Source organism: Zeugodacus cucurbitae, chromosome 5 (genome assembly GCF_028554725.1).
Source record: "Zeugodacus cucurbitae isolate PBARC_wt_2022May chromosome 5, idZeuCucr1.2, whole genome shotgun sequence".
Taxonomy (NCBI): Eukaryota; Metazoa; Arthropoda; class Insecta; order Diptera; family Tephritidae; genus Zeugodacus; species Zeugodacus cucurbitae.
This window is the reverse complement of record NC_071670.1, coordinates 14,729,186-14,744,010: the sequence shown is the minus strand read 5'-3', so window position 1 is coordinate 14,744,010 and position 14,825 is coordinate 14,729,186. Positions and strand designations below refer to the sequence as shown.

The 14,825-nt window shown below is 39.5% G+C and overlaps 1 protein-coding gene and 1 long non-coding RNA gene across 9 annotated transcripts in view; one reads left to right on the top strand and one right to left on the bottom strand.

The window, feature by feature from the left end:
• Positions 1-14,825, bottom strand: part of LOC105214617 (uncharacterized) — a 181,674-nt gene that overhangs the window by 81,603 nt on the left and 85,246 nt on the right. For all 5 annotated transcript variants that reach the window (XR_008471395.1, XR_008471397.1, XR_008471398.1 and 2 more), the window contains one exon: positions 9,596-10,144. This is a non-coding gene — a long non-coding RNA (uncharacterized LOC105214617). The remainder of the gene's footprint in view (positions 1-9,595; positions 10,145-14,825) is intronic.
• Positions 1-14,825, top strand: part of LOC105214618 (homeobox protein cut) — a 155,943-nt gene that overhangs the window by 70,252 nt on the left and 70,866 nt on the right. For all 4 annotated transcript variants that reach the window (XM_029041916.2, XM_029041917.2, XM_011188141.3 and 1 more), the window contains one exon: positions 11,769-13,097. In XM_029041916.2, the coding sequence (XP_028897749.2) occupies positions 11,769-13,097 (1,329 nt within the window). The remainder of the gene's footprint in view (positions 1-11,768; positions 13,098-14,825) is intronic.

The following is a 14,825-nucleotide window of genomic DNA, read 5'->3' as shown; positions in this document are numbered from 1 at the left end:
AAAAAAAGTTGTCATACAAAAATGTGTATAAATTTTAAAATAACTACAAAAATTGAAAGGGTTGCTGCGTCGTCGGCTACGCCACCAATCAGCCATCACCAGCATACACAGGCAAGCGCATACGTTGTAATCAAACAACTTCTAAGCTGATGAGCTGTTGCCAAAGCAGAAATGCGTGCATAGAAAGTCAAAGACAAGTCTGCCAAGGTTATGTGACAGTTATACCGACATATGCATATATGTATGTATATGGCTTCTAAACCCTCTCCACAATGCTTCCGCTTTAAAATTAACTTTCGTTAGCTTCGATAATTTTTTTTTGAAAAGTATATGTATGTGGATACTAAGTGTCACATTTATTTACAAAAAATAGCTGTACAAGTATACATATATTTTATATATTCAATTATATACATAAATTACAACTTTGTGCTATCTTGCTACAGCTTTCACACGAGCAACATCTATTATTGCTACCATCTTTCTTTAGCTACAGTCAGTTCTTCTTCCCAGTAATCAGCACCTCCGCCCATTAACTTATATATACTACACTACACCTCTCTTATATTGTATCCTGTCACACATGCTTGCCACCACCAACCCACCTCCGCAGTCATTCATCTTACTCTTAAGAAACTTTTAATCGCTTCGTGTAGGTGGTGGGAGTTATTGAAATTCTTTTGAAATGTTTCTGTTTAATGTGTGTGTAATTGGAAAATATTTTAAATGTTGCCATGGCAAATATGACAGCCTACTTAAGTATTAAAAGCTTAACGGTGGGAGTGAGTCTTTGTGTTTATTTGAAAAATTATTTTAAAGCGATAATTGAAGTAAATAAAAGTTAGATTCGCATAGTGAGGCATTAATAAATAGAAAGGGAGTAAAAAATTGTAATTTAATAATTTAGAAAAACTAACCTCAAAATTGCAATAAATTGAGTTTCAAACAACGCAGCTCAGAAACATTACGAACACAATTTTTAAATATATTTATTATGAAAAAATAATAATTATTATTTTCCGTTATCAGACAGTTGGGATTAGCTCTGAGTGAATAAATAATACACCAGAAAAATGTAAAAGACAGTTTCAACTAAATTTTGTGGACAAAAAAAATGGCATGATATTTTTGTTAAAATTTTTTTAATAAAATTACAGAATATAGTAGTATGAATAGAAACCCAAACACACAACAACAAAAGCGCTCGCCCTCAACTAGATGGACAAGTACTTTGACAGCGCGCTTGTGACACACTTCAAATATTAAAGAGTTTTTTCTTTGATTATTTTTTTATTTTGTTTTTGCATAACACACGCCCTCCGCTGATTTTTGCGCAAATGAGAAATCAATGAGCAATGCAAAAAATATTATATAAAAACAAAGCTGTCTGCTGCCAGCAAACAACTGTCACAACTGTCACTTGAAGGCATATTTGACAAATGCAAAAGTGAAAGAAAATCACAAAAAAATATTAAAAAAAAGAAATATTGTTTTTTGCAAAAAAAGTAAACCAGCTATGCAAACCCGCACTTCATTGATTCGCTTTGATTTACTGTGCTGAAAAACCGCCCCTATAACGACTGTAGAACGGCAAGGAAGTGCAAATGTACGCCTACACACACATAAGCACATGCCGACACAATTTTTAAGTGCTTCAAATGTTGTGTGTGTGTGTGTGCCCGTAATTATTGCGGCCCTCCACATAGCTGCTGCTGCTATTATTATTGTTGTTGCTGTTGCCTTCAAGTACAGCCACAATCGAAATAATAATTTCCATACTAATTACAATGGAAAAAGGCGCACAATGAACTCGTGACAACTGCATACACACATATTTCCATACAACAACATAAGAAAGCACAACATAGCATAAACCCACACAAACACATTATGTAGCTATTTATGCAGCATGTTGCATGATGTCATTCATAGCGCTGCATGCCACAGGCATAATCGCAGCCTCTCATATGTTCTACACACATATACATAATTCGTGCTTTGCAAATCTTCGCAAAAAAGTCGTTTGTGTATTGAAAATCGTAAACAATTCGCAACACTGCAATAAGAAACTTCAAGTGCAAGGGGTAAGCCGTACTTCCTTTACCTTTTTTCTCTTTGTTTCGCAACGCGCCGTGCCGCACTTGAGGTCGCTACGCGTTGGCTGTAGCCCCTTGCCGCTATTGTTATGTGCAAAATATCGAAATAAGGGTACTTCAAAGTATTGTTTCTTGGTGACATGTGGCTGGCACGAGGCTGGAGACAGCCGTTATGTGTATGGAGTACAGAATTTTTGGCGCGTTTTCGGCTTGTGTTGGTATTGTTGCAATTTTTGAAGTTCGAAAATACTGATATTTTCTATAAAAAAATTACTTCACATGTTTATTATTCAAAATTTTTTTCTTCCTAAAAATAATTCTCTCTTTCTCAAAAAAATATATATTTTCTAAAAAAAAAATTTCTTTTCACAAAATATTTTTTCCTTTAACATTTTGTATCTCTAAAATACTCTAAAATTTTCCCGATTTAAAAAAAAAAATTCATTCCATCAAATTATGTTAATTTAATTTTCTCTCACTCTCTTCTTCTTAACTGGCGTAGAAACCGCTTACGCGGTTATAGCCGAGTCCACAACAGTGCGCCACGCATCTCTCCTTTTGGCGGTTTGGCGCCAATTGGTAATACCAAGTGAAGACAGGTCCTTCTCCACCTGGTCCTTCCACCGGAGTGGAGGTCTCCCTCTTCCTCGGCTTCCACCAGCGGGTACTGCATCGAAAACTTTCAGAGCTGGGGCACTTTCATCCATTCGAACAACATGACCCAGCCAGCGTAGCCGCTGTCTTTTTATTCGCTGGACTATGTCTATGTCGTCGAACAACACATACAGCTCATCATTCCATCTTCTGCGGTATTCGCCGTTGCCAATGTTTAAGGGACCGTAAATCTTCCGCAAAACCTTTCTCTCGAAAACTCCTAGTGCCGTCTCATCGGATGTTGACACCGTCCACGCTTCTGCACCATAAAGTAGGACGGGAATGATGAGGGACTTGTAGAGTTTAGTTTTTGTTCGTCGAGAGAGGACTTTACTTTTCAATTGCCTACTCAGTCCATAGTAGCACCTGTTGGCAAGAGTGATTCTGCGTTGGATTTCAAGGCTGACATTATTATCGGTGTTAATGTTGGTTCCTAGGTATACGAAATTATCTACAACTTCAAAGTTATGACTGTCAACAGTGACGTGGGAGCCAAGACGCGAATGCGCTGACTGTTTGTTTGATGACAGGAGATATTTCGTCTTGTCCTCGTTCACCACCAGACCCATTCGCTTCGCTTCCTTATCCAGGCGGGAAAAAGCAGAACTAACGGCGCGGGTGTTGTTTCCGATCATATCAATATTATCGGCGTACGCCAGGAGCTGTACACTCTTGTAGAAGATTGTACCTTCTCTATTTAGCTCTGCAGCTCTTATAATTTTCTCCAGCATCAAGTTAAAGAAGTCGCACGATAGCGAGTCACCTTGTCTGAAACCTCGTTTGGTATCGAACGGCTCGGAGAGGTCCTTCCCGATCCTGACGGAGCTTTTGGTGTTGCTCAACGTCAACTTACACAGCCGTATTAGTTTTGCGGGGATACCAAATTCAGACATCGCGGCATAAAGGCAGCTCCTTTTCGTGCTGTCGAAAGCAGCTTTAAAGTCGACAAATAGATGGTGTGTGTCGATCCTTTTTTCACGGGTCTTCTCCAAGATTTGGCGCATGGTGAATATCTGGTCAGTTGTTGATTTTCCAGGTCTAAAGCCACACTGATAAGGTCCAATCAGTTTGTTGACGGTGGGCTTTAGTCTTTCACACAGTACGCTCGATAGAACCTTATAAGCGATGTTAAGGAGGCTTATCCCACGATAGTTGGCGCAGATTGTGGGGTCTCCCTTTTTGTGGATTGGGCAGAGTACACTGAGATTCCAATCGTCGGGCATGCTTTCTTCCGACCATATTTCGCAAAGAAGCTGATGCATGCACCTTATCAGCTCTTCGCCGCCGTATTTGAATAGCTCGGCCGGCAATCCATCGGCCCCCGCCGCCTTGTTGTTCTTCAAGCGGGTAATTGCTATTCTAATTTCTTCACGGTCGGGCAATGGAACATCTGTTCCATCGTCGTCGATTGGGGAATCGGGTTCGCCATCTCCTGGTGTTGTACTTTCACTGCCATTCAGCAGGCTGGAGAAGTGTTCCCTCCACAAACACAGTATACTCTGGTCATCAACCACTAGATCACCGCTGGGGGTCCTACAGGAGTGTGCTCCGGTCTTGAAACCTTCAGTTAGTCGCCGGATCTTTTCGTAAAATTTTCGAGCATTACCCCTGTCGGCCAGCTTGTCAAGCTCTTCATACTCACGCATTTCTGCCTCTTTCTTTCTTTTTCTGCAAATGCGTCTCGCTTCCCTCTTCAGCTCTCGGTATCTTTCCCATCCCGCTCGTGTTGCGGTCGATCGCAACATTGCGAGGTAGGCAGTCTGTTTTCTCTCCACTGCGAGACGACAATCCTCATCATACCAGCTGTTTTTTTGGCTTTTCCGAAAGCCAATGGTTTCGGTTGCAGCTGTACGTAAGGAGTTTGATATGCCGTCCCACAGCTCCCTTATACCGAGATGCTGATGAGTGCTCTCAGAGAGCAGGAGTGCAAGTCGAGTAGAAAATCGTTCGGCTGTCGGTTGTGATTGCAGCTTCTCGATGTCGAACCTTCCTTGTGTTTGTTGACGTGTGCGCTTTTCTACACAGAGGCGGGTGCGTATCTTAGCTGCTACAAGATAGTGGTCCGAGTCGATGTTGGGACCACGAAGCGTACGCACATCAAAAACACTGGAGACATGTCGTCCATCTATCACAACATGATCGATCTGGTTGCGAGTGATTCGATCCGGGGACAGCCAAGTAGCTTGATGGATTTTCTTATGCTGGAATCTAGTGCTACAGATGACCATATTTCGGGCCCCGGCGAAGTCGATCAGCCTCAGACCGTTTGGTGATGTTTCGTCATGGAGGCTGAATTTTCCGACTGTTGTGCCAAAGACACCTTCTTTACCCACCCTAGCGTTGAAATCGCCAAGCACGATTTTGACATCGTGGCGGGGGCAGCGCTCATAGGTACGTTCTAGGCGCTCATAGAAGGTATCTTTGGTCACATCGTCCTTCTCTTCCGTCGGGGCGTGGGCGCAAATCAGCGATATGTTGAAGAACCTCGCTTTGATGCGGATTGTGGCTAGACGTTCATCCACCGGAGTGAATGCCAGGACTCGACGACGGAGTCTCTCTCCCACCACGAATCCCACACCGAATTTGCGCTCCTTTATATGGCCGCTGTAGTAGATGTCACAAGGACCCACCTTCTTCCGTCCTTGTCCCGTCCATCGCATTTCTTGGATTGCGGTGATGTCAGCCTTTACTCTTACGAGGACATCAACCAGCTGGGCAGAGGCACCTTCCCAATTAAGGGTCCGGACATTCCAGGTGCATGCCCTTAAATCATAGTCCTTTATACGTTTGCCGTGGTCGTCATCAAAAGGGGGGTTTCTCATCCGAGGCCTGTGTTTCTTATTCACTGGTTATTCGTTTTTATGTGGTGGGTCCCAAGCCCTACGCACAACCGCATAAGCGGGATTCGCCTTCTCACTTTAGCTCGCTTCCAGACGGATGTCTGTTGGCTACCCAGAGGATACTTGGTCTAAGACCGGAAGTTGTGAGCTGCTTGAGCCACATGTAAAAGAATCGTTCCTGGCCACTCCCAAGTGAATGGCAGTCAGAAACTTTCCTCACTTACGTGAACTTCTACATATGACTCCATCCTCCACTCTCAGTCTCTATATTTAAATATATAAATAATATTTTTCTTTCAAAAAAAACTTTTATTGTCACTAAAACTCAAACTCATTTAAAGTAGCCAGCATGTGTTAAAATTCGCCGTCCATTTAAATCATGTCCAGATTGTTGAAGTATATCCCGCTTAATTGCTTTTACTTAACTTTTTTCTCGCATGCTATATTTTTTCGACACTCACCACTCAGCCACATATGCAGCACTTAACTTTTGACTCTTGCACTGAAGTAAAAGTGAAAAGGATAATATTGCATTATTAAAGAAAAGGCAACAACAACAAAAAATAAAAACAATCACAAAAATAAATTTAAAACAAAAACAACAAATTTTAAGCAAATGAATTGCATTGAAATCCAAAGCAGCACTACTAATAGTCATATATGAGAATGTTCTTCAAAAAAATTCTGCAAATAAAGCACGCCAGCCACTTACTTTGTGCGCTTACATTTTTTAACGATTCAATAGCGCTGAGTATTAATGTTGAAGTAGCTAATAAAGTGTGTTTGAAGGCATATGTCTATAGGTATGCATTTATATAGCAAGAAAAAAATATGTTGGCATAAGTGCACGGCAAACATAAGTAGCGTATGTTTAAGTCAAGAGCCGCATATACTCTAGAGCGCATTTATTGGCGTATAGGTAGCAAACTCCTACACAAAAAAGTAGCGAAAAAGTCGGCTATATTTGTATACACTCATATATTAGCTCCATTGGTTGCATTGAGCACTCAAATTTACAGCCACGTAACTGCTGCCTACCCTTCTCTTATATCTCTACACATTTTCAATCCTTTTTGCTGCCGAAAATTAAAAGTAAATGCGCATAAAGCGCCCAAAAAGCTTAAATTTGTAGATAGATAGCACATATGTTGTTGTTGGTATATAAGTATATAGTGATATCTTTTTTTATATAAAGACATTCGTAAAAGTTGAAAATCCGCCCGCATTTTAGTTAATTAACTCATTTGGATTCACTACGCTTTTCAAATGCTACAAAGGCGTAAAGGTATGTGACGCAAAAAGAAACTGTGGGTTAAAAAGAGAGCACGAAAAAAAGAATAGAGTTGTAGCTTGGAAATGTAATGAGTGTGCAAATAGTATGCCGGAAGTTTGCTGAAATTTATATTTTAAAAGATTAATTGATTTGTATAGAGTAAGTGCGGTAAGTATTTGAAGTATTTTGAAGGCGGTTAATATTCTAGAAAGCGGTTACAGGGTTCTTCAGTTTTATGAACTGTATGATATAGAAAGGTCTTACAATAAGATTAAGTTTATCTAATTTACTAGTGAAAAAGTTTGAAAGAGAGAAATAGAGGGAGAGTACCCTCTCACGGCAGTCGGTTTTTAACAAGAACTTTAGAGGATCGTATTCTACAAAAAGATTTGATAAAAATAATATGTTCTACTGCAACAACAAAAATATCAGTTATGATTCTTTATTTAATAGATTTTTACCTCAAAAGTAAAAACTTTAAAGTCACTAAAGAATTTTTTAAATTCGTTACAGCTACGTATTAAAGCACCAATTTTCTCACAAAAACAACAATAAAAACCCTTTCTAACAACTCAAATATTGAGTTAACTTCTTAAGCAACTACTGCTTTAAAGCTTTCTAACTGTTTTTTGCTTTTCTCACCTGCATTGTTTCGATTGTTTGACAATCAAAAGTTCCTCTTCTTCCAAAAAAAAAAACAACAAAAAAGCAAGCTACTGCTTTACCACCTACACAACATTCGCTCCAACAGAACAACAGTCAATGTCCAAGCATTTCACACACACACCCAAAGACCCCTTGCAATCATACCCCCAAAACTAGCGCTAAATCAGCTCTTGGTCGCACAAGTGCCTGCATTCTCACGAGGATTGAATTTCAACAAGTGCCAACCAAGGCTACCAAGGCTCTGTTGCTGTGTAGAGCAACGGTCGAGGCAAAGCACAAAGCGTGTGTCAAAGAAATGACGAAACGCGCAACAAGACGAGACAAGAAGAGATGTGTTGTGTATTGAGCGACTTAGTAAAAGGCAGCAGACAAAAGGCGAGGCTGGTTTGCTGCAATAAGGAAATGGAATTTTGAAAAACAAATACAAAAAAAATGTATATTTTTAGAAATAGACGCTGCCGAGTTGTGCTGCTAACGGGTTGTAGACGGCGGTGTTTATTAAATTGATATTTATTTAATATGCAGCAGTACTATGTAAGGGTAGTTAAATTTTTAAGCACTTAAAAATAATAATTTTACTAATGCTATTAAAAGCAATATAATTAATCATAATTTAAAAAAATTTAAATATTTTTGTGAAAAATAATATATTTTGATTTTTTAATTTTAAAATTTTTTAAATTATTAATTTTTCCTTCATTAAAATTTTATTTTTTTTTTTAAATAATTGCCTTGTTTTTATTATCTAATTTTTTTTACATTAATATTTTTTAACAATTTTTTACATTCTTTATTACTACTCACAAAAATCATTTCACCGCATTTCTTTTAAAAAAAGTGCGCACTTCTCCAAACAATAATTGCTCATCAGCACAAGTATTCCAAACCCTACCTCTCATCACTTGTTCCACAACTGCATTTCGTCTACAACTTAATCAAACTCACAACTCAGCCATCAGCGCAAAAGCATCAAAACGCGCTCGCAACACCCCTCAATTGCCACATTACCGCACTCATTAGAACTTATGAATTATTAAATAGAATAATAATCGATTTTCAAGTGTTTTTTGTGTCGCCCACACTGCGTCACCATAGGCCAAATAAGACAGCGGAGGAGGTGAATTTCTGTTTTTTTTTCGTAAAATCATTTGCGCGCTTAAGCCATTAAACAGCGCGCGGCAAGCGAAATCAACGCGGCGAGGCGCGACAAGTCCTGCTGTCTGAGTTGTTTACAAACGCAAAATTTTCTACCAAGTTGTTTTTGTAGCTGTCTGGCATATTTAACTTGCAGCGCTTTTATATATTGACATTCTTGTTGTTACACTATTTGTTTCGCTTACCCACAAACGTCAACCGCCAGCCGCCGCGCTCATTTCTCACTATTTGCCTCCTCGGCGCGCATTAAGCAGCGCTTAAATATTATAAATAAATGTAAAAGCGAAAAGTATTTATGATGACAAATATTGCCAAAGGCTACTCTAGACGGCATAAACAGCGCGTTGCACACACAAACAAACAAACGAAAACAACAGCAAATAACGCGCGAGGGACGCATGGTACTGCCGCAAGTGCTGCCATGTCCTGTGCTGTGAAAGCTTCAAATCCGTGCCCATTTCATAACGGAACCGAGCGCCGAGTGGGCACGAGAGACAAAGCATTAACAACGTCAACAACAACAACAACAATAAATGAGAGTGAGAGCCAGAGCGCTTCCTTGTTGAGGGGGAATGCCAAGAGTTTGTGCGGCGTTATGACCAAATGTAAAATCCTTCCATATCCTGTCAAAGCATCAACAACATAACTGTTGTAGTAGTACACGTCATCGTCAACCGTCAACTATTCGCATAACAACAGCAACAACTACGAAAATGTCATTGAAATTTTTGGTCTGTCTCTTATAGCAGTCACTTCGCTTGCGTCGCTGTCATTTGTACAAATGGATTTTTAATACCACAAACCAATACATGACGACGACAGTTGGCCAGCATTTGGCAACATCCGTCGTGGTTTTAGCGTTTTTCATAGTGTATATAGATCTCTAGCACTATATATGTAAGTCTACATACCTGTATCACAGCAACACTTGCGCGCTTATACTCAACTTTGTACTCAGTCGCGCTTAATCCGCAAACTCGACTTCATTTTTTTCTCTTGGTCATCAGCTATAGGAAGCGCTACTTGTCCCATATACATTTATATATATCCATATATTTAAGTTCTATCTATTTCTGGCATGCTTCCTCTGTGCTCTCTTCTCCTTCCACACTTCCGATTCGTCTGCTCCTTCAAGTTTCCGAAGTTTTAGTCGTGGTTTGCTTGTTTTTGTCCAACGCATTCCTGGGAAAATAGCCCAAAGCGCATTCTGCTTGAAAAGCAAAGAAATTTGCTAATAAAATCCTTTGCCACAAGCTCTACAATCTTATAGGCAGTAGTCTTGCTTCTCTAAATATATTTAGTTTGAGTAGTTATGCGTCTAGCTGTCTACGTTTTTAGCTCGACTCAACGTTGTCATTGCTTGAAGTCGATAATGTTTAATCACCGGATTACAAGTTCGACCACGAAGTAAATGATGCGGGTAGGTTAGAAAGCGAGAGAAGAAGAGATACGGGTTGAGACTGTTGGAGAACAGTAAAAAAACGCAAAAAAATTAGTTTAACGGATTTAAAGTGCGTAACTGTAAAGTATTTAATACTGACTAAGAGTTAAAAATAATAGAAAATAACAACAAAATTTTCAACAATTTTCTACAACAACAATTTGAGGTATTGAAATCAGCATAAGTTTTGTGAGAACACCAAAAACCAAAAAAATAAGTAGTAAAGCCAGTAATTGGGCATATAACCGGCTAAACAGCCACACATGTCGCATATTTTTAGGATAGCAAACATTAATAAATTCACAAATAACGGTATACCACTCTTTCTCATACTCAGTAGGCACAATTGAGTCGCCCGCAAACAAAAACTTATATGAAAACACTTTTCACTCACATTTTTGTATTTATACCGTTAAGCAACGAACACACACACTTGTAACAACAAATAAACTGCATTTACTACAATAGTTTCCTTACTGTCAATTTATTTCAACACTCCGCAACGCTCCCACCTCCTTCAAACCAGCCAACCGCCTGGCGCCTTACAACCACTTCCGTTAACCAGCACCCAATGCGACCCTCATTAATTTTACTTTTAAAGTCATTACGGGTTAAATTTGGCCAAATTAATACGTTACAACTTTTCCAACAGCCCAAAAAAAGGCAACAAAAGTAATGTGCCGAGCGCATAAGCTTCCACAAATAATGCCCAACATATAAAGTTATCCATATATGCGATATACCATCGTAATTACCAAGTGCCTACCAAAAATTTCGTCTACAACTTTCTGACTACGAAATTTATAGTTTATCGTTCGTATCGATAAGCTTGCCTATAAAATTTGGTCAAATTGCCAAAAAACCTAACAATTCGAAAAACTATTTTTACTTCATGGAAGGCGGGAGTAATAGGTACATGCTATAGACGACGACGACGATTAAACCCTTGGCTTTACTTAAATGTTTGGCAAATTAGTCTACCCAAAAAGTGAACCACTCCATAGCTGGCAAATAATGCAAAGTTAAGCAAAATTTATTTGTTGTTTTAGTTAAAAAAGCATATGTTCCCACTTTTTGGTCTAACTTGGCTGACGTTTGTTTACCGGAAGCAATAAGCTTTCGATTGTATCAGCACCAAAATAAAATAGAAATGCATTGAGCGTGGTATGACTGTACTAAATTAGTGAATTATAAGTGGAGCGTTGGCAAATATGTAGTTTGGTGCTATTGTAATTGTATAGTTATGTAAAGCTCGCTTTTAGTGCTGTTGTTCTAACCAATCGATACGTTTGTGAACTATAGCGTTGTTGTTACTAATGCTATTTGCATGTTTGAGAGTGCATTGAACGTGTAAAGATTGTAGGTTCTTACACAATTTAAGCGATGTCATTTAAAGCATACGTACTGGACTTACAACGAGGTTCTTGAGACCAACTTTTCAGTTTAAATATGTAAAGAAATCACAACAGCAAACGAATTTAGTAAGAGGAGCATATAAATACTAATTCTTAAGCGTTTAAAAAAATAAACAGCAAATCAGTTCTAACTGCTTATATTACAGTTATTTATATTGAAGTCACTGATCTTAACTCTTTCTTATGTCGCTTTTACTTATCGTTTTCTTTCCTCTAATTTCTTTCCAGCGCGCCAACTTGGCGGATAAGGAAGTTGACACCTTAAAGGATCATTTAACCACCAACACAGACACCAGCACCACCACCACCAACACACCAGACAACGCTAATAGCAGTAGCGACATACCGGCCGACATAGACGACTTGAGTGCAGCGGCCGCTATCGTATTAGCCGCCAACAGCAGCGGCGCCTCCGCCACAGACAGCAACACAAGCATTACCACCAACACCAACACAACAACTACAATCCCACCAAGCACCAAACTGCTTTCGCCCACCAGCGCTGCATACAGCAGCATAGCCGCCGCCGCTGCAGCGGGCTTCAACAGCCCGAATAGTGTGCATCATAATAATAACAACAACACCAAATTGTTGAATAGTGTCGCTGCGGCGATAACACTGCATCAGAACGGTGGCAATTTATTGGCTGCCACAACGAATACACCCTCTCCCTCGCCACCACTCTCCACAGACGGTTGTAGCATTGCCGCTGCCGCTGCAGCTGCTGCCGCGTGTGGCAATAGCAGCGTTTCACCGCTGAGCGCCGCCTTGAACGGCGTCAACGGTTGCCTCAATCCAAAGCTATTCTTCAATCACGCACAACAAATGATGATGGAAGCTGCGGCTGCTGCCGCCGCTGCTGCTGCAGCAGCTGCCGTACAACAGCAACAATCGCCGCTACACTCGCCCTTGCATGCGGCGCCACATATAGACGACGACGACGATGATATGGATGAGGATGGCAGTCGCAGTGCTAGCGTTGTGGATGCTAGCAAATTGATCACCAGTCTCACAGCGGAAATGAAATTGGTGAAGCGTGCACGCGACAATGAGGACGCCGAAGAGTTGGATGAGCACGACGACGTGGATGCCGATGAGAATGCGAATGCGCGCAAGCGTAGTCATACAGCAACAAATCAAAAGGATGGGTTGGAGCATGGTGTGGCTGCTGTTGAGCAAAATGCCAATGCGAGCGTATGTGGTCAAAGAACTGATGATACTAGCCTAAATGTTAGCAGTAGCGATAGCAATAAAGTAACTAGTTGTAGTGTAAACAAAAGTAATTGTGCAAGAAAAACAAAAACCAATGCGATTGGCGATGATTGCAGTGGTAATGCAGCTGTTGATGATGATGATGAGGATGGTGATGATAATGCCGATGAACATGCAATGTCGCTGAGTGCAGCGGAAGTTAAGCGCATGGAAATTGATGGCGGTGAAAGTGGTGAGAGTGGGAAAATCAATGCCACAATTGGTTACTACGGTGGAAGTGCAACAATTAAGTCGCATGCGGTAGGAAACAATCATGCTGAATTATTAGCTGCCAAAGATAAAGAGGTAAGTGAACTTAGCGCGTTGGGGAAGTGTATTCCGAAAGAGATTGCTTTAAGATGGTGTATAACCAGAGAACATAACCTGATAAACACTACCCGTGTGGCTTAAAAAAATGGCAACTAAATATACTTTGTTACAAACTAAAGAAAATTTGCCGTAAAGATCAGACATTTTCGAAAATTAAATCTCATTTAATAACGAAAACATTTTAAACATGATTTTGCTTTATAAAACTAGAAAACTAGACACTGCAAGTTTTTTTTCTTTGAAGACATTACAATTGAACTTTAAATTTACCACTTCAACTATCATTTTACAGTTTTCTCACAACCCTTATCATTTCTATCATATTTTCTCTGAAGGTATCCAATAGCAAACCTAATTCAATCAAAGTCAAACAATTTACTAGACATTTTAACATTAGCTAACCCTTCGAACCCCAGCTAATAAACGCCTTTCCGCACGAAAACAAGTCAAATAAAAGTTTGTGGAGTAAAAAAATATGAGCGGTCCCCTTCAAGGCATTGACAACTAAACAAATACTAAATGAAATTGCCAAACTTTTTACACAATTGAAGGCGTAAAAATTGTCTTGTCAATATTATAATGTTATGACCTTTCGCAACAGACCTCCATTTTCAATGACTTTATTTTGGAAACTCACACCAAATCAGCAAACACTTAACGCAGCAGAAAAGCGTACACTTAAAGCACGCGCCTCGGTGGAAAACCCAAAAGTCAGCGAAGTTACAATTTTTCTACAAATCCCTTTCACCATTATTTCCCTCTTTATTTTTGTTTGTGCGGAAAAATTAAGCGCTTGTACAAGTCAAAAGTAAATATCAATACAAAGCGGAGAAAAGTTGAAAAGGGCAAGCAGAAAAAATTGACGCCAACAAAAAGGTCGCGCGCAACGCCAAACTCAACGGTCTTTCCTTGCTGGCAGACACTTTCAATATTTCCTCAAAGTATTTGCAGACGCACCGTTTTCCCATAACAGAGGCGAAAAAAAAATTGTTTTCCAATTGTGCGTACAGTGTGTACTCACACCACCCCCGAAAATAGAGCAGTTTGCTGCCTGTGGTTTTACTTAGCATTTCAATGAACTTTGAAAAAATCAGGCGGTCTTAAGATGGTTGCATAAGTATGGGTGTTTGTGCCGTTAAATAATGCGTTAAAAGATGTTTTCATTTGCGTTGTGCGTTTGTCGATGGGTTTTTTGGAGTTTTTACACACTTTTCTGCTTTTGCCATAGCGCACTTGTGTATGTGTGGTTTGCTGTTGGGTGGGTTCTAAGTGCTCTTTGTAGGTGTGACTAGAGCACTTTTTGTATATTTTCTTTTCCACATTGATAGCATATCAATTACAGTTTGTTTGCATAATTCATGCTGATTTTACATAATATTATCGGCGCACTTAAGTTATGATGCGCACGAAGATGTTTGGTGTGGGCAGGAAAGTGTTTGTGTTGTTTAACACTTTTTTCGTGCATTGTTTGATTTGTTTGAGTGGTGATATTAGATTTGTGAAAGTGTTTCTAATGCTAGAAAAATAATTAATATATCAAATGAAAGCTTAAATTTAGTAGATAATTACTGTATTTAAATTATTTTATTTAAATCATACGTTCGCTGAATAAAATGAAGCGAAAATTAGTTGGAAACTAATATTCAGTTCCTGAAGGTGTTTCTAAGGCTAGGTAGATAATTAATACAGCAAATGAAAGCTTAC